Source organism: Culicoides brevitarsis, chromosome 2 (genome assembly GCF_036172545.1).
Source record: "Culicoides brevitarsis isolate CSIRO-B50_1 chromosome 2, AGI_CSIRO_Cbre_v1, whole genome shotgun sequence".
In the NCBI taxonomy this organism is placed as follows: Eukaryota; Metazoa; Arthropoda; class Insecta; order Diptera; family Ceratopogonidae; genus Culicoides; species Culicoides brevitarsis.
Genome location: NC_087086.1, coordinates 38,707,856 through 38,729,981, shown reverse-complemented (window position 1 = coordinate 38,729,981; position 22,126 = coordinate 38,707,856). Strand labels below are relative to the sequence as shown.

Genomic DNA, 22,126 nt, shown 5'->3' with positions numbered 1-22,126 from the left:
CATTTTCATTCGTCTCACAAATTTAAGGCAAAGTCTTAAAATTTTAAGGCGTCGCCTTAAATTTTTTAAAAATGAGTTTTATTGCATATTTTTAGGATTTTTTACAAATCTTCATAAGAACCAAATATTTCGTTGGTTTTTTCATCAAATCTTTGAACAAATTCCGGCGACATTTCATCTTTAAAGCATTGACTTTCGCCTTTTCTAATGAAATTAAATCCAGTTTTCTTGCAACGTTCATCTCGATCATCATCATGACTCGCATCTGCCATTAAAGAGTAATTAACTGCTGGATTATTTCGCATTGAATTGAAGCTCAAATGTTTGAGTAAACGTTCAATTTGCTCTTCAGAAAGATCTTTTTTCAGAAATTTCGCTAAGTCGACAAGAACTCCTTTTAGATCTCTTTTCATGTCTTCGAACTTGATAAATTTAAAGTTTCTTAAATGACGAATGAAGCTAAATTGTTCCAAATGAGTCCAATAACATCCGTCTTCAACTAAAAAAAAGTTCAGAAATTTATCAAAAATTTTAAGAAATTTAAATTTTTACCCATTCCATCGAGAAAAAGTTCAAAAAACTCCTCAGAAGTCCCTTTATAAGTTCGAAGGTTACTATAATGATGAAAATATGAAACCGCAACATCTTTAGGTTCACGAGCGACGTAAATTATCTTCCTCGCTGTCGTCCACAAGTTCTCCGGAAGAAAACAAATTGGCAAATGAGACTTGATAAATCTCGGGCGAGGCGAATTCCTCACTTGATCAATCCAGTTTTTGCTTTGATCCGGAATTAACGATGCAAATTCCATAAAAGGAAATCTCGTTCGAAGCGATTCCTTCGACTTTTCCGAGTCCAAATCGACGCCATTGTAAATCTGCCAAATTGCTTCTTGAGCCCAAGTTGTTCCGCATTTTGGAAAAGTAATGACCCAAATGTCGTCTCGGTAAATTTCGAGATTTTTGATGTCCTCCATGAACTGAACGTGTTTCAAGGGTAAAACGGTGCTGCAGAATTTCTTGCAATGAACATTTTTCAGAGGACATAATGGCGAGCATTTATTTATCGTTAAGCGATATTGGATTAGAGCAGTACGTTCAAAGTTGCTCGCTTTTGGAGGTAATTTTTCAACTTCTACAATCACGCTCATGTCTTTGCCTGTTTTTGGTTAATCGGATACTAAACCGTTTTTTGCTAAAATTAAAAATTTGTTGTTATCTTGTCTTATCTGCTTCCTATTATTGTATTTTTATCAGGATGATAAGAAAAATATCACTAAAATTTGATTTGCACAAATTGAAAATTTAAAGAAAAAAATAAAAATTTGTAAATCGCTTTTTGCTAATTCAAATTTTTTTATAATTTTGATTTTTTTACAAATAATTTTTAAGTTTTATTACCTAAAGAACAATTTTATTTAAATGAAATTTAAAATTGAAAATCAGATTTTTAATTTTATTTTACCAAAATTTATTAATTAATTTTTTTAACTAAATAAAAATATTTAATAATAAAATTAAATAAATTAAATAAAATATTTAAATATATTTTAAAATTTTAATCTGCACAAATATTTTTTTTCTTCTTTGTTAAAACATAAAAAGATATAAAATTCATAAAAATTTGAAAATCGCTTTTCGCTAATTCAATTTTTTTTTATTGTCAAATAATTTTCTTTAAATTTTTTAATGAAAATTTAAGTTAAATATTTTTAAATCAAATTTTTATTTTTAACTTCATTTTATAAAAATTAATTAAAATAAAATTTAAAAATCAGGTAATTAAAAATAAAAAAAATAATTAAAATAAATTTTAAAAAATATTAAAATAAATTTTGAACATTTTTGAAAATTTTATATTTTGGAAAATTTTGAAAGTTAATTTTTGCTAATTCAAAAATAATTTTAAATTTAATAATTCTTGAAAAGCTTAATTATTAAAATAATAAAAATTTAAATATTATTCTTTGAGCTAAATTAATTAAAAAATTTTGATCAATCGAAATTTGAAACTTGCCTCTCTGCTAATTCAAGCAAAAAATTCAAAATTTTAAATACAAAAAATTTTTTTTAAAATTTAATTTTAAATTTTTTTTAAACATTTAAAACAATTTTTTTAATTTTATTTTTTAGACATTTCCCAATAAATTTATCTTATGAAAGTAAATTTAATACAAATTCTCATAACCTCCAAATCGTTCTTTGGTCTTCTTATCAAACCGTTCGATAATTTCTTGTGGCATTTCATCGCGATGTGATCCAGTTTGACCTCTTCTGATAAAATTAAATTCCTTTCGACGTTTATTTTGATCATCATCGACATGTCCCTCAGGCGGCGGTTGCAAACTATAATTAACTGCTGGATTGTTTTTGATATTTTCAAATTGCAAATGTTGTTCCAACTTCTCCAATTGCTCTTCAGACAAAGATTTGCCCAAAAAATTCGCTAAATCCACAAGAGTTGCTCTCAAATTGTGTTTGAGATCTTCAAACTTGATGAATTTAAAATTAGGCAAATGTCGAATGAGATGAAATTGTTCAACGTGATCCCAATAATCGCCGAATTCAACTAAAAAATAATAAAAATTTTAATAAAAAATATTTTTAAAAATTGAAAATTTACCATTTCCTTCCAAATACAAGTCAAGATACTCCTCGATGGTGCCTTGATACTCGTGCAAGTTGAAATAATGATGAAAATAAGAAACCGCAGCGTCTTTTGGATCACGAGCGACGTAAATAATTTTTTTAGCTTTTTTCCATAAATCATCCGGCAAGAAACAAATCGGCAAATGGGACTTTACGAAACGAGGACGAGGCATTTCTTTGACTTGTTGAACTCGACTTTTCATTTCTGGATTTTCAGCCATTAAAGATGAAGCTCTAAAAAAATTTTTTAAAACAAAATTTAAAACAAAATTAAAAAAATAAAAATTAAAAAAAAAAAAAAATAAAAAAAAATTAAAAAAAAATTTAAAAAAATAAAATTTAAAAAAAAAATTAAAATAAAAAAAAAAAAAAAAAAAAAAAAAAAAAATTAAAATAAAAAAAAAATTTAAATTTTGAAATAATTTAAAAAAAAAATAATTTTCTTACTCTATGAAGGGAAATCTCGTCCTCAACGACTTTTTAGCTTGTTCCGAATCCAAATCGACGTCATTCGAAATTTGCCAAACCGTTTCCTGAGTCCATGTTGTTCCGCATTTCGGATACGAAATCACCCAAGTGTCGTCTTCATAAATTTCTAAATTTTTTATCTCCTCCAAGTATTTTTCATGCCTCGCCGGTAACACAGTATTGCTGAATTTTTCGCATTGTTCACGAGTTAAGGGACATTTTTGCGAGCAAGAAGTCAAAATGAACCGACTTTGGTTGACGGGAGGCTCCGCAAAGTTATTCGCTTTGTCAGGAAGTCTCTCGATGGTGAATTGAATGCTCATGTTTGGTCTCGTCGAACGTCGTTTGTCAACTGAGCAACGAGAAATGCATTTCTGTAATTTATCTTTGTACGTCCTTCAACTCTCAGATGTTTTTTTTAGATGTAATTGTGTGAATTAAATACACAAAGAGATAGTGCAAGTGTAAAAAATTGAATGCAACGTTATCAGTTGAGTGGTTTTTTGATGCTTTAACCAACGAATAAATAAGAGATAACACATTTTTTTGCTCTCGACAAAAGATAAGTAAGAATAAACTATCAAAATTAGGTCGAAATTTTTAAAAAATTCTCAACTGAATAATTTTATTTAATTAATTATTTTTATTTTTTTTTTTAAATATTTAATTATTAATTTTAATTTAATTAATTAATAATTTTTTTTTAGTAAATTAATTTTAATTTTTTTTTTAATAATAATTATTTAATTTTTAATTACAAAATATTTTTTTTGAATGTAACTTATTGTTCAGGTTTGTACAGATCGCATCCCTTATCAGTGAGTTCACGTTTTATGAGAGCATCGAATTTTTTTGACATTTCTTCCGACATTTCATCTTTGTAGGATCCAGCTTCGCCTCTTCGAAAAAAACTAAAATGAAAGAAAAAAATTAAATTAATTTCTATTTTATGAAAAAAAAATAATTTTTTTCATTTAGAATGTAAAAATTAAAAAATTTTCCAAATTTTGAGTAATTTATTTTTGACTATTTTTTTAAATCTCATAATTAAAAAAATAAAACAATTAAAAATATTAGAGAAAAATAAGATTTTTTTTAAAAACTTTTAATTGTAAATTTTCGTTAATTTTGTTTTTTTATTATTATTATTTATTTTTTTTTTTTTTTTTTTGAATAATTAATAAAATTATTTTATTTTATTTTTAATTATTCAATTAAAAATTAATTAAATTAACTGAAAAATATTAAACTTCAGAAAAAAATTAAAATTTCTCACAAAATTCAAACTTACTTTTTTTGATAAGTTTCTAATCCAAGATTTTCTAAATTAACACTCTCCTTCACAGGTATGACATTTGTGTTCTTTCTCATCGAATCAATGTGCAAATGTTCCTTCAACTCTTCAATTTGCTCTTCAGATAGTTTTTTATCCAAAAAATTTGCAACTTTTTTCAAAACTGCTTCCAAATCTCGTTTCGTCTCTTCATAAGTTAAAAATAAAATATTCGGTTCGTTTCTCATCCGCCAAAAATCATAAATATGGGTAACTTGGGGTCCAAATTCAATCAAACCATCCAAAAACAATGAGAGAAAATCATCTTTTGTGCCTTCATATTGATAAATTAACTTATAATAGTGATAAAAAGAGATAGCAGTATCCTTTGGATGACGAGCTAAAATTGAAATTTATGTAAAAATAATTATTTTAATTAATTTTTATAAGAATTTAAGAAAAACTCACCAACATAAATAAGTTTGGGCTTTACATCCCAAAATTTATCAGGCAAATATTCCGCTGGCAAATGATTTTTTATGTAATATGGCGGATTTATTTTATCCAAGGGATCAATTGCGACATATAAATCATTTGGATCTTCGATTTTTTGTTGAATTGAAATTCTGTAAAAATATTATAAATTTTTTTTTTAAGAAATAAAATTAAAATAATTTTAATTTTAAATTAATTTAATTTAATTTAATATTTTTTATTTAATTGAATTTTAATTTATTTTAATAATTTTTACAAATTTTAAATTTCAGTTAATCTTAGAAAAATAAAAAAAATAAATTTTAAAAATTAAATAATTTAAAATATTTTTTTTTAAATTTAATTAATTAATTATTTAAATAATTATTTTTATTAAATTAATTTTCAATTAGGTAATTAAAATATATTTTTTTTTATTTTTAAATTTTTTTACAAATAAATAAAAAATTAAAAAAAAACTTGAAAATAATAAAAAAAATTAAAAAACTTACATCTTCCTCAACATCGGCGATCGACTTGTTAGCGGAATTTTTTTCGCCGCCTCAAAATCGCAATTATTATCGATCAACCAAACGATTTCTTGCATCCATGTCGATCCTGATTTCGGGAATGTAATAATCCAAATGTCGTCTTTTCGCACCTCGTAGCTCTTCATTAATTCCATATACGGCTCATAACGCCAAGGAATTACACAGTAACGACTTTTCTCCAAATCTTGTTTGAAATAAACTTTATGCCAATTTTGATCGACTCGACATTTGATTCGAGGATCCTCGATTTTTTCCCAAATTAAAGACATGACTCGACGATGGTCAAAACAGAAATGAAATTCGTTAAAAAAAAAATTTTTTTTTTGAGTGAATTGCAGTTGATAAGAATTACTGATAAGAAATTGAAAAGGGTTTGTTTTAATTTTTAAATGAGAAGATAACAAAAAAAAATCTGTAAAAAATTTTGTGCAAACTGAATGAAAATAGGTCAAAATTTAAAGAACACTTATCACTAAACAAATAAACTTCTTTAATATTTTGCAAAATAAATTGTTTGAGAATAACGATGACGCAGCTGTTTATTGTTCAGGTTTGTATAAATTGCATCCCTTATCAGTGAGTTCACGTTTGATAAGAGCATCGAATTTTTTGGACATTTCTTCCGACATTTCGTCTTTGTGGGAGCCAGCTTCGCCTCTTCTGAAGAAACTAAAAATTTTGAAAAAAAAAATAATTTTATGAAAAAATAATTTTTTAAATTTTTATTTAAAGTTCAGAGCTTAAAATTTTTTAATTTATGCAATTTGAAAAAATTATTTTAAGGATTTAAAAAAATTAATAAAAATATAAATTAAAAAATTTTATAAAAAAAAATTAATTAAAAAAAATAAATAAATAAAAAAATTAAATTAAAAATTAATTTTGTAATAAATAAATTAATTAATTAATTTTATTTAATTTATTCTTTTTAATTTTCTATAAATTTTTTAAATAATTTTTTTAAAATTTCTTTTGAATTATTTTTTTTATATATTTTTTTTATAATTTTTTAACTTTAATTTTTAATTAAAAAAAACTTACTCTTTATGAGCTGTTTTCAACTTCTCTGCCAACTCCGCATTATTTTTAACATTAAAAACAACCGTATTCTCCCTCATCGAATCAATATGCAAATGTTTCTTCAACTCCTCAATTTGCTTTTCACTCAATTCTTTGTCCAAAAAATTCGCAACTTGCTTCAAAACTGCCGTTAAATCCTTTTTCATGTCTTCATAAGTCAAAAATAAAATATTCGGTTCATTTCTCATCCGCCAAAAATCATAAAGATGGGTAGTTTGTTGACCAAATTCCGTTAAACCTTCCAAAAATAACGAAAGAAAGTCATCTTTTGTGCCTTCGTACTGATAAACCATCCGATAATAATGATAGAAAGAAATTGCAGCATCTTTTGGATGACGAGCTAAAATTAAAAATTGGTTAAAAAATTATTTTTGAAGAAATTTTGTTAAAAATTTACCAACGTAGATGATTTTTGGCTTGACAGTCCATAATTTATCAGGCAACAATCCAGCTGGCAAATGATTTTTAATGTGATATGGCGGCTTTACTTGATTCAAGGGATCCATTGAGACAAAAACGTCAGCTGGGTCGTCAATTCCCGCTTGAATTGAAATTCTATGAAAAAAAAAATTTTTTTTTAAGTTTTTAAAATAATTTTTTAATTATTAAATTATTTAAATGATAAAATTTTTTATAAAAAATTAAAATTTTATTTAAAATTATTTATAAAAACTTTTAAAAATTATTAAAATTAATTGAATTAATAAAATTTTTAATTTAAAAATTTAATTTATAATTTTTTTTATTTAAAAAAAATTAAATTAAAATTAAAAATTAATTTAATAAATAAATTTAAAAAATAATTAAAAATTAATTAATTAATTTTTAAATTTAAATAATAAATTTTTAAAATAAATTTTAATTTTTTAAATTAATTTTTTTAATTAATAATTTTTTTCTAAAATTTAATTTAAGAATTTTTTGCAATTTTTTTAAAAATATTACTTTTAAAATTTTCATTAAATAAATTTTTTTTCAAAAAAAATTTTTATTAAAAAATGCATTTTTAGTTTTTAATATTCTTTAAAAAAAATTAAAATTTTAGAAAATTTTTAACAATTTGTGTCTAAATTTTCATTAAAATTAAAATTTTTATTAATTTAAAATTTATTTAAAATAAATTTTTCTTTAAAAATTCATAAAATTTCAAAAATCCAACAAAAAAATCACATTTCAAAGCAAAAACTTACATTTTCCTCAACGTCGGCGATCGACTACTCAACGGAAGTTTCTTCGCCGTCTCCAAATCGCATCCATTATTAATCGCCCAAACCATTTCCTGAGTCCAAGTCGTTCCTGACTTCGGATACGTGCAAATCCAGATGTCATCCTCTCGTACTTCGTAATTTTTAACCAAATCCATGTAGGCTTTATACCTCGCTGAAAGGACACAACATCGATTTTCTTCCTTTTCTCCCCCTTTTAAGCTCTGTTTGTAATGCAAATTATTCCAATGCGCATCAATCCGACAATTTATTCGCGGATCTTCGATTTTCTCCCATTTCAAAGACGACATCGTGCCTCGAAAGCAGCGCAAAAACTGCAAATCTCGAAAATAGTTCGAAAGTTTTCGAGTGTTGCACTTACAGAATGCAGTTGATAAGATAACTCGACGACTTGACTGCAATTTTTTGTTTATTTAATTACAAAATGACGAAAGATAATAATTTTTTTTTGTTTCAGATCGACGCTCGTGATCAGGAAATTTCGCGCTTGCAAAAACTTGTGACGTCAAAAATTTCGGAAATTTCATCTTCAGAAGTTGTTGAGCCGAAAAAAAATTCTCAGAGCGATTTTACGCAAAAACTTCTGGAAATCAAAAAATTACAAAACGAAAAAGTCGAATTGGAGCAAAAATTGTCAGCTTTGTTAACGCATCAAAATGAGACAATCGATCGTTTGCTGCATCTCGCCGAAGCGAACAAAGTCATGTCGCACCAACTGAAGCAATTGGAGCAAATTGCCGTTTCCACAGAGACTGAAGCGAATTCCGTAATAAAAAATAAAGAAAAAGAAATTCGTGAACTGAAAAATTCCCTCAAAGAAGCCACGGAAAAGATTTTTTCGCTTGAAGAAGAGAAAAATTCCGCTCCGCCGTTCATTAAAAACCTTCGAGAGTCACTCAATAAAGCGAATAACGACAAAAAACGGTTGACTAAAGAGCTTAATGATTTAAAAGCGAAGGAAAAATCTTGCTGTGAGGAATTGAAGCAACTTAAAAAATCATCAAAATTATGACTAGATACGGAAAATGTCGTCAAAGAAAGAGACGAGTTAAAGGAAAAGGTAGAAAAACTCACGAAAGAGAGAGAAAATGATGAAATTCAGTTGAGGGAAGTAATGGAAGCAGTAGAAAAGGAAAGAAATGCGATGGATGCCGAACGAAATGTTCTGAAAAAGCAAACGACGAATTTGGAAAAAGAAAATAGTGAGTTGCGGGTTTCGTCTTCGAAGATCAAGTGAGTTATTTTACGTTTTTTCAATAAAATTTAAAAAAAATTCGAAATTTTTAAAAAAATTAAGAAAAAAAAATATTTTTTAAATATTTACTTAATTTTAATTTAATTTAATTTTTAATTTATTTAATTTAATTTTATTTATTTATTTTTTTTAAATTTAATTTTTTTTTTTAAATTTTAATTTAAATTTTATTTATTTTTTTTTTAATTTAATTTTTTAAATTTAACAATTTTTAAATTTTAATTTTATTTATTTTTTTTTAATTTAATTAATTTAATTTTTTAAATTTAATTAAATTTTTTTTTTTTTTTAATTTTAATTTTTTTTTTTAATTTTTTTTTTTTTTTTTTAATTTTTTTTTTTTTTTTTAATTTTTTTTTTCTTTTTTTTAATATTTAAAATTTTATTAAATTTTTTAATTTTAATTTAATTAATTTAATATAATTTTTTTTAATTTTGAAGAAAATTTTTGTATTGTTTTTTGTAAAAAAAAAAAATTTTAAACCGAAAATTATTTTTAAGCATTAATTTTTTTTTTTTTGAAAAAATATTCTTCTTTATTTAAGAAAGTATTAAGGTTTTAATTTTAATTAAATTTCTAAAGAAATCGACAAGACGAAAAAAAAAAATTAAAAAAATATTTCTCTGAAATTCATAATAATTTTTAAAAGTTTAAGAACAAAAAATTAAAAAAAATTAAAATAAATTTAATTTTTAAAAAATTAATTTAAAAAATTTAAAATAAAAATTAAAAAAAATAAATAAAGAAATATTCTTAAAAAATGTATTTTTTTTTAATTTTGAAAAATTAATAATTTAATAGAATAAAAAAAACCTAAACTTGCGTTTTTTTAATTTTTTCTCAGAACTCTTCTTGACCAAGCCCAATCAAGACGCGTCGAAGCTGAACAAAAAGTCACTGAAATCCAAAGTTTCGTCAATCTCTTGAAAGAAAGTCGCCCTCATCTCGTTCCAAATTCTCAAGAATCACCATTAACCATAAATCTTGCTTCCCAATCGAGCCAACTTCAAACTTTCAATGGAGGCTTTTTACGAAAAGATTCTAAGTCTGATTCTGAAGTTGTTGAAATTCAAGCAAATCGACAAAAAAGTGAAAATTTTCCAAGGTAACGATTTATTTTTTATTAATTTTCATTAATTTTAATACTTTTTTCTTTACATCTACTGACTATTTCTTCTAATTTACTCAAAATTAAATTTATTTTTAACTAAAATTAATTCTTAAGTTGGAATGTATCAAAAAATTGCCATAAACTATGAATTATGGCACACTTTCTATCCTAATTTTAAGTTTTTTATCAAGTTAAGTAGTACTTAAACGTCTAAATTTTCCGTTTTTTGTGCGTGTTTTATCCAAAAATGTTTAGAAACCACCTAAGAAGGATGAAATTCGTTTCATTTTATATTTTTTAAAAACATTTCGTTAAAAAATTGGAAATAATATCTTCAATCAGCAGCATTCTATTAGAAAATAATACAATTTTAGAGCTAAAATTCTATTTACAACTTAAGATTACGAACGTATAAAATCTAAATTAGGTCTAAAATAAAGTTTTTCACAGCTACGAGGAGGAGCAAGACACGATTTTTAACTGTTTCGTGTCAGTTTTTAAGCGTATTTTAAGTAAATACTAAAAATTAACGTACAAAAGAGGAAAAAAATTATTTAAAGCCGTCACCAGATATAATATCAATCGTAAAAAGAGAGTATAGGAATCTACTTTTCATTCACGTGCAACGTGCTCATTCGCCTAAATCCAAAAGTATACGCTTTAGAGTTACGCCCATTCAAGTACCTGGCAATATTAACGCTCGGCGCATGACATCCGCTAATCCCGAGTTCCGTTTCGTTGTCGCTGTACGGCGTAAATCCGGGTCTGCATTCACATTTTGCCTGTTTTGGTCCATTTTGCGTCTCTTTTTTCGGTACAAGCCATTGATTGGGTCCGCAAGGTCCTCGTTTGTACAGTTCATAACACTCGCCATTCATCTCAACTTTGCCTGGAGATCCGTCGCAAGCACTTTTTGGCGGATAATTCTCATCGCACTTTTGATCGAGGTTCACGAGAATCCCGTTGCAGCCACAAACGCCGTTGTACGAGACGCCATTCAACGAGGGGCGAGCTGTAAAGTCGAAAATTACAACTTGGTTCTCGGCGCAAGGTCCTTGAGAGCCGATTCGGTAGCAAGTTTTCTCTTCGGGGAAGTACAAACGACCTTTTTCGCAGGGATTTTTGATGCAAGTTGTTGAATTCAGGAGAAATTCGCCTTCTTCGCATGGGCCGCGGGTATATTGACGATAACAGACGCCATCTTCCCATTGAACGTGATTCTCCTTGCATTGACATTGACCTTTGATGAGAGATTTGGAGTTGTCAGCTATTGTGAAAATATGTCCCGGAGGGCAGGGACCTATTTGACCTGCGAAAAATTAAATTTTAGAAATTTTTTAAAGAAAAAAAATTAAATTAAAAAAATTTCTTAAAGAAAAAAATTAATTTAAAGAAATTTTTTGAAGTAAAAATTTTAATTAAGGAAAACTTATTAAGAAAAATTTTAAATTTAAGAAAGTTTTAAAGAAAAATTGAATTTTAAGAAATATTTTTATGAAAAAAATAAAGTTTAAAAAATTTTTTTAAAAAAAAATTAAAATTTAAAAAAATTAAAAAAAAATTTCAAAATTAAAAAAAATTGAAATTTAAAAGATTTAAAAAAAAATAAGGAAATTTTTGAATAAAAACAAAAAATCAAATTTTTGACCAAAAAAATTAAAATTTAAAAAATTTTTTAAGAGAAAAAATAAAAAAATTTTTTTTTCAAACAAAAAATTTGAAATTTAAGAAATTTTTAAAAAAAAAATTAAAATTTATGAAATTTTTCAAACAAAAAATTAATTTAAAAAAAAAAAAAATAAAAAATTAAAAAAAAAATTTTTTTTTAAAAAAATTAAAAAAAAATTTTTTAATAAAATTTAGGAATTTAAAAAAAAAAATTGAAATTCAAGAAATTTTTTTAAGAAAAAATTGAAATTTTAGGATATTTTAAAAAAAATTAAATCTTAAGAAATTTTTCAGAAAAAAATTAAAATTAAAGAATTATTTGAAGAAAAAATTTTAATTTTAGAAATTTTTTAAAGAAAAAATTTAAAGTAAAGAAATTTTTAAGGAAAAATTTAAATTTAACAAAATTTTTTAAATGAAATTTAAGAAAATTTTTATTAAAAAGGTAAAGTCAAAGAAATTTTTTGATTAAAAAGTGAAATTTAAAACATTTTTGAAGAAAAAGTTTCGTAAAAAAATATGTACCAAGTTCGTAACAAATTCCTGAAGATTGATCGTACTGAGGAAGCGACGAATGACAACTACACTTTCTGGATGGCAAAAACAATTCTCCGTGTTCACAAGGACCTTTAGTGAAATGTTCAAAACATTGTTTGGATTTTGGATCAAAAAACTTGGAAAGATCGCCTTTTTCTTCGCACTAAAAAAAATTAAAATCAGGTAAATTTTTTATTTTTTAAGAATTTTTTTAAAATATTTCTTACTTTACAGCTTGCCACTCGATCATCATCGATAGTCAACAATTTCCCTTTAGGACACGGACCTCTCGAGTGCATCGTGTAACATTTTCCATCTTGAGGCCAAAAAACACTTCCCGTTGGACAAGGACTTGGCGTGCGACAAACTCCCCATTTTTGTCTTGGACTGCAAAAAAAATATTTTAAAAATTAAAATTGTTGCAACTTTCACGTGCTTATAAAAAAACTTACACTGCGCTCTTTACCATATCCTTAATCGGCGCAAAATACTGCCCCGTTTCGCAAGGTCCTTTTTCAAACAATTTGTGACATTGCGACGTTAAGGGACTCTGCGCTGTTCCCGGAGGACATAAACAAACCGCTGTCGTTTGCGTCGCTGTGATGCCAAATCCAACGGGACTCAATTCCATCGAATCCGGGCATGGATATCCTTTTGTGAAAATTTTGAAGCATTGATCCAACGGAGGCCAATAGAGCAGTTGCCATCCGCCGGGCATCGCTGCGCAAGGGTTTTTACTCGGATCAGACCATGGCGGCGGCGCAATTGCAGCTTCGACTGCGACGGAAATGGAGATAAAAGTGACTAAAACTCTCACGTCGAATGCATAGCTCAACATCACACGATTCTTCTGTTGATTCACGAGGTTGACAGATGCGTGAATTAAAGTGACCGAGAAAAAAAAATGAAAATATTGACCCATATAGTTAACAGCACATATAATTTTTTATAAATTGTTACAAGTTTTTTTTTTGTACAATATTATGTCACACATGCGATCCATATACGATCGTTGACCATCCATTCATATCCGAGCGTACAACATTTATGGTGATGTAATAAGTAATAAGCTATGGAGCGCCATACAAGTACGAATATCGAGTAAAAAATAAAAATTTATACAGCAAATGAAGCTCATTATGACCAACGAAGTAAACGAAGATTGTAAAAAAAAATAAAAAAAAATTACAACGAATCATCTTCTCTATGGATGGCGCAAGTTTCAGTAAGCAGCAGATGAATTTGCATCGATTGTACCATATTGAAAATGAAAGTTACTTAACAACAACTTGCAGTTTAGATAATTTTTTCTAAGATTTACTGACAAGGTAGCAGTAAAGTCGTGATGATCACGTGTAACGACAAAACCGCTGAGAAAAGTTTAATTTTGAAGGTTCGTCGTTTGATGTGAATCTTTTGAAATGGCCTTGAAGTGTAAAAAATACTTCTAAGTGAAAAATTTTAATTAAAATACGGAAGAAACTTTAAAAAAAGACAAAGCATCAGTTCTGTAAAAGTGTAAATTTATAAATTAATTAATTGATCACGCAAATCGTCGGCACATTATTTAATTTATAGGAAATTTGCATGCAATTACGAGGAATTTATTAAGTTAGATGCGCGTTAATTGATTATAATGTGAGAGGTTTTGTGTTTAATGAGGTTTTTCACAGAAAAGATAGGGGTTTTGATTGATAATGACATTGATTTAATGGAAAATTTAAGAATTTATTTAAAAAGTTATTATTTTGTTCATTTCGAGTCGACTTTTTGACAAATTTGTTCATTTCGAGTCGACTTTTTTAACAAATTTGTTCATTTCGAGTCGATTTCTTGACAAATTTGTTCATTTCGAGTCGATTTCTTAACAAATTTGTTCATTTCGAGTTGACTTTTTGAAAAATTTGTTCATTACAAGTCGAGATCTTAACAAATTTTCTTTTTTGGAGTCGAATTATTGAGAATTTGTTAATTTCGAATCGAGCTATTGAAAAATTTTTTCCTTTCGAGCCATACTTTTGATTATTTTTTTATTTCGTTTTTTAATTAAATTGTTTTAATGAGATGAACTTTTAAAAAAATTCAATAAAAACTTTTACAATTTGCCTTGAAATTCCTTTCTATAAAAACAAATGACAAATTTTACCATTTTTCATCATTTCACGAAAGACTTTAATGACATAATTGATAAAAACGCCGTAAACATTCACAACTGTCATTAAAAATTACTAAATAGCCATTTATTACTTAATCCGCTATTTGCTCTCTGACCTCTAAAAAAATGCACGCACATTAAAATATTCATAAAATAAATAAATTATTATCCAAATGAGACGAGCCACGAGACACGAAAAAGGATTAACTAATTATTAAGCAAGTTTTCTCTTTCATCGACAGTCCGACAAAAACTGTGAGGAGATAGAAGAAACATGTTCCGTTCGCCGTTGTGTTGAGTAAAAAGATAACAACAAAAAAATTATAAATATTTATTTATTTACATTCATCAACAACGCAAACTTTGAGCTGGAAACGAAAAAACTAAAAGCCATAGGAAATCATACACAAACTATCATTAGAGATAATTTCAATTTTTTTTTTTCAACTATCGACAACTACTGGTTTGGTTACATTTGTCTGCTCAGTAACACACTTAGCGAAAGAAATTTTTATTTAATTCAAAAAGTAGTAAATAATTAGACCAGTTACGTAAAAAGTGAAAAAAAAATGTTACAATTCGCACAAAAATTGCAATTCATTTCCACAAACAATGGAGAAGGTCATTTCAAGGTTAAACGTTGTTAATTTGTTATGTCATCATCAGACACTTGATTTTTTTTTAAGTTCTTCGCCTTTTAAAGAATCTTGGTTCAAATTTTTGGTTGAACGACTAACGGCATACATAATCGGTGTCTCGAGTTGCAGTCAAGTATAAAAAAATTTGTAAAAAAAAAGTGAATCGATAAAATGTAAACAAACACTTTTTCTCTCGTGGAATCAAAGCGAGACGAAATGCATGCGTGCGATTCGTTCATTGAAACAAAAAATCGAGAGAGAAACCCACATTTTATTCAGAAATAATTACAAATTTTATGCATGTGTGAAACTGGATCAATTATTTGATGAAATGCCCGTGATGGTAATTTGGTACTTTGTATGGTAATTTAAATGAGTTCAGGAGATTATTATGTTACGCAGCATTTTTTTATCGGTTTTGGAGACATAAATTTATCAAAGATGTCATGTGATTTTAAATGTTTGTAATTTTTTAAAAATAAAGTTGAAAATGAACAAATTTGATCATTTTGAGTCGATTTTTTAACAAATTTGCGAAATATTCGACTCGAAATGAACAACTTTGCCAAATATTTGACTCGAAATTAACAAATTTTTGTCAAATATTTGACTCGAAATGAACAAATTTGCCAAATATTCGACTTGAAATAAACAAATTTGCCAAATATTCGACTCGAAATAAACAAATTTGCCAAATATTCGACTCGAAATAAACAAATTTGCCAAATATTCGACTCGAAATAAACAAATTTGCCAATTATTCGACTCGAAATATTCGACTTGAAATAAACAAATTTGCCAAATATTCGACTCGAAATAAACAAATTTGCCAAATATTTGACTCGAAATGAACAAATTTGCCAAATATTCGACTTGAAATAAACAAATTTGCCAAATATTCGACTCGAAATGAACAAATTTGTCAAAAATTCTACTCAAAATGAACAAATTTGCCAAATATTTGACTCGAAATGAACAAATTTGCCAAATATTCGACTCGAAATGAAAAAATTTGCCAAATATTCGACTCGAAATGAACAAATTTGTTAAAAATTCGACTCAAAATAACCACATCTTTAATTTTCATTAAAAATTAATTTAAAAAATCATTTCTCATTAAAATCATAAATTCAACAAAATTAAAATTCTTAACATAACTTCAGGAAAAAAAATTCTCAGAAGCAAAACAAATATTTGCAGTACAAAAAAAAAACAAAAAATGCTAAAATACTTCATGACGCGTCACTTAACGTTCGCCTAAACTTCACTGAAACTACTTACAAAACACAAAAATATCACACGAGACGCACGTCTGCGATGCGAGCAATAAAATTTTCACATGCTTGTGCCAATATTGACAGTAGCAAGTCTTTCTTGTCATGTCACTCTTCAAAACGTTGCCGTAAAATTACATTGGTTGGTAATGAACTTCAAAAAAAAAAAATTATTTGCTCAGTGTAAAGACAAAGTATTTATTTTAAGTCATGTCAGTTTTTTGTTTCCAAATATTTGCTTTAAATATTTGAGAGAAATACGACAAGACAATGAACTCTGCAACATTTGTTACTTTTATTGTTCGATTTTATTGTTATTGACAATGAATGAACAATAAAATGCACAAATAATGACTTTTTGATATTATTACAAATTTTATTATTTATTACTCGACTTAGTAGTGAATTTATGTAGTTTATCACAAAAAAAGGTAGAGATAAAGGAGGAAAGAAAGAGCTACTGGTTAAAAAGCGATAGTTTTTGACTATTGACTTGGAACGACGATTTTTGTGTTATTACTTAACATGACTTTCGTAATAAAATTATAATTAAAATTATTTTCTTTGATAATATTTTTTTGAAAAATTTTTAAAAATTATTTTTTTAATTAATAAAAAATTTTTAAAAAAATTTAAAAAATATTTAATTTAATTTAATTTAATTAAAAAATATTTTAAAAATAATAAAAAATAAAAAAAAAATAATTTTTAATTAAAAAAAAAATTTTAAAATTAAAATATTTAATAAAAATAATAAAAATTTAAAAATCAATTAATTTAATTTAAAATATTAAAATTAAATTAATATTTCAAGAAATAATTTTTAAAATATTTAATAAAAATTTAAAATAAATATCTTGAAAAACAATTAATTTAATTAATAAAAATTTTAAAAAATTAATTATTTTTATTTAAAAAAAATTAAAAAAATATTTTTAATGAATAATTGATTTAATTTTAAAAAATTAAAAATAAATTTTAATTAATTTTTATTTTAATTAAAAATTAATTTTCAAATATTTATTAAACAATTAAAAAATATTTTATAATTTTTTTAAATTTATTTTATTTTAATTCAATTTAATTTAAAATAAAATTCCAAATAACTTTGATTTTTTTTTATTAACTTTATTAAGAAGTCAAATTTCGTCATCGATCGTCTCACGAATAAAAAAAAAACTCTTCAGACATTCTTTATTATTGTAACATGATCCCGACACTTGTATACATATGTTAATTAGCACGTTTGTGTCTTCGACTCGTAATTTATCAACAAAAGTTAGCAAACCGACACCTGAACAGATTTTTTTCATTCTTCGAGAAGCTCTTTCTTTCTCTCTGTTTATTTTTATGTCTTTCATAATAAAATGAAATATGACTTCGATGACGACTGTGGACAAGCAGGACAAGACTGGAATGATGATCATGATGAGATCATTAGTATTTTATTATGCCAAGAAGTTATTTTTAAAAATAAATAAAAACACACGCAATTTTTTGTTCGATACGATCGAAACGTGTCTCAATTTAAAGAAAAGAAGAATGACTTGAATGACTTTTGATGTCGTCAACTGCGTTTTAGAATGTTTGAAGAATATTTCATTGAACAAAATTTTTTTTTAAAAAATAATTTTTTAATACAAAATGACAGCTGTCAAAATTTTTGTTGAAATCTTATTTTTTGACCGAATTTTAATTCCATTTTTATTTTTTTATTAGAAAATAAATAGAAAAATATTTTTAATAAATTAAAAGTTGCTTAAAATTTGTTCAAAATTCAAGATTTTAATAAAAAAAATTTTGACAGCTGTCATTTTTTTTTATTAAATAAAAAATATCTTATTACATTCCCGTAAAAAGTTTTAAAAATGTATTTTACGAAGACATTTTTTAATATTTAAAAATGTTTTTCATTAATTTTTGACATTTTTTAAAATAATAACTTCGAAAAATGTCAAAAATTCAAAAAAAAAAAAAATAGTAAAATATTTCGAATTTTATATCGTCTAATTCCTAATTCTAGAAATTTTATTACTTTAAAAAAATTAATTCTTAAGATTTTAAATCATTAAATTTCATTCACAAAATCCCACAATGACTCATCTTTTTTTTTTGATTCAAAATAATTTAATTTAATCTGATTTATTGATGCTTCGAGAATCATTCAATTCGTTCTTCTTCTTCAAATTCCTTTTAATTCTTATTCTTCCTTCAGGTTCTTTTAAATAATTTTAAACACAAAAAAATGTTACAAAACATTCTTATGTAACAACAAATAACGCAACAAGGAAATCATCAATTCACGATTTCCTAAAAAAAAAAATTTAAAAAAATACAAAAAGATCAAGTTGAAGATGAGCAAAATGTCCTCGGGGAGAAACCTTTTTGCCCTTATTTTATCTCGACGTTGATCTATTAAAAACGATGCAAAGTTCAATTAATTTTCAATTTGCTTCGCTAATGGCATACTTCCTGTGTAGACGAAGCTGCGAATATATTTCGGTCGATAAATTTGTACAAAAGCCTGAAGGCAAATTTGTGTTGATCACGTGTTAAAGTGTCTAAGCTGATGGTTTGAGATGTAAGAAGCATGATTGATCTGTTTTAGTAACATAGGCGGGATTTTGTGTTAAATTTTTGTCTGAAGCGTTATGTCATAATTTTTATTTATTTTTTTTATTTTTTTAAAAATATTAAATTTAAATTTTTATTAAAAAAAATTTTTTTATTAAAATTAATTAATTTAAAAAAAAATTTAATTATTTAATTAATTTAAAAAAAATAAATTTTAAATTAATTAATTTTTTAATTAATTAATTTAAATTTTATTTAATTAATTTAATTAAAATAATTATTAACAAAAATTAATTAAATTAAATTTTTTATTTTTTTTAAAACTTTTTAAAGTAAATTTTCATAAAATAATAAATAATAAAAATTTTAAAATAAAATTTTATAAAATTTTAAAAAGAAAAAAAATTATCCCTCTTCTTTCGATTCAAGTACTTGTCTTGAATCATCAAAATTTGCATTGGGATTTTTTTATATTTTTTTTAAACTGATTTTTTATCTCAGCTCTTCATTATTATATTTTTTTTTTATAATTTTAAAACTTTTTTATGTAAAATTTATAAAAAAATAAAAATCAGTAAAATCAGAAATTGAAAATATAAAAAAACCCAATGCAAATTTTGATGATTCAAGACAAGTACTTGAATAGAAAGAACAGGGATAATTTTTTTTCCTTTTTAAAATCTTTTTAATTTTAATTTAATAAATTTCTAATATTTATTATTTTAAGAAAATTTTCTTTAAAAAATTACAAAAAAAATTTAAAAATTTAATTTAATTAATTTTTAATAATTATTTTAATTTAATAAAATTTAAATTAATTAAATAAAAATTAAAATTAATAAAATAAAATTTCTAATAAAATTGAGATCTTAAAAATTGAATAATTTTCTAAATTAATTAATTTTTTTAAATTTAATTCTTAAAATAATAAAATTTAAATTAAAAAAATTATAAAATTACAATTTAAATAAAAAATTCAAAAACTTCAATTTAATTCAATTCGTAGAACTTCAGAATCTCTTTAAGAATGCAAATTCTCTTTTATTTTATTCTTTATTTATTTAACATTTCACAACATTAACATGCCCCAAGCATGCCAATATTTATTTTTATTCGCAACTTTTATTCTTTTACTATTGTTACAAATTCCTACATTAAAAATTCATGCTTTTTATTTTTTTATTGCGAATCGCAAATTTAACAATAAATCGCACGACAAAAAACCCAAAGGCAAATAATTTCAGGGTCAGAATGTTTAACGCATTTTTAACAGTCCATCGCATAATTTTACAACACACACCATAATTTTATTAGCACGATTTAGCGTGGCTTCCTGTCATTGTTGATTCACTATTTTTTATTTTTTTATAATGTAATGTGGTTTTTATGTCATTTTGTAACAATAATGCGTTCTTTAATTTTTTTTTTAATTTTTTTTTTATTTTATTAAAAAAAATAAAATTTTTAATCCACTTGATTTATTTAATTTTTATTTATTTATTTTATTTAAATTATTTGAAATATTTTTTTTTTCGGTTATGCAATTTTATGATATTTATTTTTTTTTATTATCTTGATTTGAATTCCATTTTAAAACAAAAAAAAAATCACTCTCAATATGCACATAACTTATCTTCTTCCAGTCAATGGTTACTTAATAGCATACCTTAGCAACACTTTTTACTGCAGCAGACACACACGGGAGAGAGGAAGATCTCTAATTTCTCGTTTCAAATATTTTTTGCAGTTGTCACTGAATTTTTGCAATATTTTTTCGCCAGTTACTGCATAGGAAAAGGCACAAAAAAAAAGTAACATTAACAATTAAATTTCGCTATTTTTGTTTATTATTATTTTAACAAGGAAGCATATTTCTTCGCTTTTTCGTAGGTTTCTGTATTTTTCTGTACACGAACGACGAAGACGAAAAAAAAACTTTATTTTTATGCGGAGAGCCCGATGTTGTCACGACAAACTGTAAACCAAAACTGAAGCTGCATATTTTAGGTTTTGGTTGAAATATGGTATAATGCTCGTACGCACGTACAGGCTGTCTATGGAAACGTGTGAGGTACGTTCGGATTAAACAGGGTTCGGAAATTGTTTGGGATTGTACGTGATTTGATGCAATGGATTGTCGTGCACAGCTGTTGGAATTTTTTTAAGACCTACGTCAACATTGAATGTATTTGAATGGATTTCGGAGTTCTTTGGATTTAATCTGATAGAGGGCTGTGAATGAAAAAAAATATTAATTATGGATTTGATTGATGAATTTTTGATTTGAGTGGTTTTTAATTACGGGTTTAAATTTAAAAAAAAAGTCAAAAAAGAGATTTTTTAAAGAAAATAGATGAAATCAAGATAGAATTGTGTTTTTATGGTTTATATAATTTTTTTGATTGATTAGATAATTTTGTTATTTTTATTTGCTTGAAATTTAATTTTTATTTAAATTAATTCAAATTAATTTTTATTTAAATTAAATTTAATATTATTTTATTTTTCAATTATTTAATTAATTTTGGTAAATTATTTAATTAAAAATTATTTTTATTAAAAATTAAAAATTAAATTTAATTTAATATTATTTTTTTTTAAATTTAATTATTTTTTTTTAAATATAATTATTAATTTTTTCATTAAATTTCAAAAAAATCTTCCTATTTTAACACAAAAAATTATGCAAAATATATATTTTTTAAGAAATTTATATTTTATTCATTTTTATATTTATTTAAAATTTAATTTCAAAATTTATTTTTATAAAATTTTTTTTTAATTTTAAAAATTTATTAATAGTTTTAATTTTTAAATAAATTTATTATTATTTTTTATTTTAATTTTTCAATAATTATTTTATTAATAATTTTAATTTTTTTGATTTATTTTAATTAATTTTAATTTTTAATTTTTTTAATTAAAATTAATTTGAATAATATAAGTAATAAAAAAAATAATTTTTATAATAATTATAATTTAATTTTTAATTTAATTTAATAATAAAAAAAAAATTTTAAAAAAATAGAAAAAAAATTTAAATAAATTTATATATATATTTTTTAATTTCACACAAAATTTAAGGTCTATTGAAACTGAATATTTATTTAGTAAAGAAAAACTTTTGGTTTTTGAAAAAAAAAAGTTAAATATTTTTTTTTAATTTTAAAATAAATTTAAATAATAAATAAAA

At 24.2% G+C, this 22,126-nt stretch overlaps 5 protein-coding genes across 5 annotated transcripts; all 5 read right to left on the bottom strand.

The window, feature by feature from the left end:
* Positions 1–7: 7 nt before the first annotated feature.
* Positions 8–1,162, bottom strand: LOC134831758 (luciferin sulfotransferase-like). Its single transcript, XM_063845569.1, has 2 exons — positions 553–1,162; positions 8–499 (listed from the first exon to the last, which is right to left on the bottom strand). The coding sequence occupies exons 1-2, from the start codon at positions 1,148–1,150 to the stop codon at positions 102–104; spliced, it is 996 nt and encodes a 331-aa protein (XP_063701639.1). The 5' UTR covers positions 1,151–1,162; the 3' UTR covers positions 8–101.
* Positions 1,163–2,119: 957 nt separating this feature from the next.
* Positions 2,120–3,454, bottom strand: LOC134831881 (sulfotransferase 1E1-like). The gene is made up of 3 exons (XM_063845711.1): positions 3,096–3,454; positions 2,623–2,882; positions 2,120–2,568 (listed from the first exon to the last, which is right to left on the bottom strand). The coding sequence occupies exons 1-3, from the start codon at positions 3,437–3,439 to the stop codon at positions 2,168–2,170; spliced, it is 1,005 nt and encodes a 334-aa protein (XP_063701781.1). The 5' UTR covers positions 3,440–3,454; the 3' UTR covers positions 2,120–2,167.
* A 443-nt stretch (positions 3,455–3,897) lies between these two features.
* LOC134830258 (luciferin sulfotransferase-like) lies at positions 3,898–5,757 on the bottom strand. Its single transcript, XM_063843677.1, has 4 exons — positions 5,376–5,757; positions 4,858–5,015; positions 4,408–4,789; positions 3,898–4,027 (listed from the first exon to the last, which is right to left on the bottom strand). Exons 1-4 carry the CDS (start codon positions 5,681–5,683, stop codon positions 3,898–3,900), a joined length of 978 nt encoding a protein of 325 aa, XP_063699747.1. The 5' UTR covers positions 5,684–5,757.
* A 123-nt stretch (positions 5,758–5,880) lies between these two features.
* On the bottom strand, positions 5,881–8,020 carry LOC134830257 (luciferin sulfotransferase-like). The gene is made up of 4 exons (XM_063843676.1): positions 7,685–8,020; positions 6,892–7,049; positions 6,456–6,834; positions 5,881–6,083 (listed from the first exon to the last, which is right to left on the bottom strand). Exons 1-4 carry the CDS (start codon positions 8,008–8,010, stop codon positions 5,954–5,956), a joined length of 993 nt encoding a protein of 330 aa, XP_063699746.1. The 5' UTR covers positions 8,011–8,020; the 3' UTR covers positions 5,881–5,953.
* A 2,304-nt stretch (positions 8,021–10,324) lies between these two features.
* Positions 10,325–20,609, bottom strand: LOC134831964 (uncharacterized). Its single transcript, XM_063845818.1, has 6 exons — positions 20,600–20,609; positions 12,745–13,142; positions 12,520–12,679; positions 12,281–12,455; positions 10,772–11,396; positions 10,325–10,349 (listed from the first exon to the last, which is right to left on the bottom strand). The coding sequence occupies exons 2-6, from the start codon at positions 13,128–13,130 to the stop codon at positions 10,325–10,327; spliced, it is 1,371 nt and encodes a 456-aa protein (XP_063701888.1). The 5' UTR covers positions 13,131–13,142; positions 20,600–20,609.
* Positions 20,610–22,126: the final 1,517 nt, after the last annotated feature.

Excerpts from the sequence above, each read along its gene's own strand:
- LOC134831964 (XM_063845818.1), bottom strand. The coding sequence starts at position 13,130 with ATGTTGAGCTATGCATTCGACGTGAGAGTTTTAGTCACTTTTATCTCC. Across the intron at positions 12,456-12,519 it reads ATCGAGTGGCAAGCTGTAAA|TGCGAAGAAAAAGGCGATCT; the intron begins GTAAGAAATATT and ends AATTTTTTTTAG. Across the intron at positions 10,350-10,771 it reads CCGAGCGTTAATATTGCCAG|GTGGTTTCTAAACATTTTTG; the intron begins GTACTTGAATGG and ends CATCCTTCTTAG.
- LOC134830258 (XM_063843677.1), bottom strand. The coding sequence starts at position 5,683 with ATGTCTTTAATTTGGGAAAAAATCGAGGATCCTCGAATCAAATGTCGA. Across the intron at positions 5,016-5,375 it reads TCGCCGATGTTGAGGAAGAT|AATTTCAATTCAACAAAAAA; the intron begins GTAAGTTTTTTA and ends ATATTTTTACAG. Across the intron at positions 4,028-4,407 it reads TTAGAAACTTATCAAAAAAA|TTTTTTTCGAAGAGGCGAAG; the intron begins GTAAGTTTGAAT and ends CTTTCATTTTAG.
- LOC134831881 (XM_063845711.1), bottom strand. The coding sequence starts at position 3,439 with ATGAGCATTCAATTCACCATCGAGAGACTTCCTGACAAAGCGAATAAC. Across the intron at positions 2,883-3,095 it reads ACGAGATTTCCCTTCATAGA|AGCTTCATCTTTAATGGCTG; the intron begins GTAAGAAAATTA and ends AAATTTTTTTAG. Across the intron at positions 2,569-2,622 it reads CTTGTATTTGGAAGGAAATG|TTGAATTCGGCGATTATTGG; the intron begins GTAAATTTTCAA and ends ATTATTTTTTAG.
- LOC134830257 (XM_063843676.1), bottom strand. The coding sequence starts at position 8,010 with ATGTCGTCTTTGAAATGGGAGAAAATCGAAGATCCGCGAATAAATTGT. Across the intron at positions 7,050-7,684 it reads TCGCCGACGTTGAGGAAAAT|AATTTCAATTCAAGCGGGAA; the intron begins GTAAGTTTTTGC and ends TTTTTTTCATAG. Across the intron at positions 6,835-6,891 it reads GCCAAAAATCATCTACGTTG|CTCGTCATCCAAAAGATGCT; the intron begins GTAAATTTTTAA and ends TTTTAATTTTAG.
- LOC134831758 (XM_063845569.1), bottom strand. The coding sequence starts at position 1,150 with ATGAGCGTGATTGTAGAAGTTGAAAAATTACCTCCAAAAGCGAGCAAC. Across the intron at positions 500-552 it reads ACTTTTTCTCGATGGAATGG|TTGAAGACGGATGTTATTGG; the intron begins GTAAAAATTTAA and ends ACTTTTTTTTAG.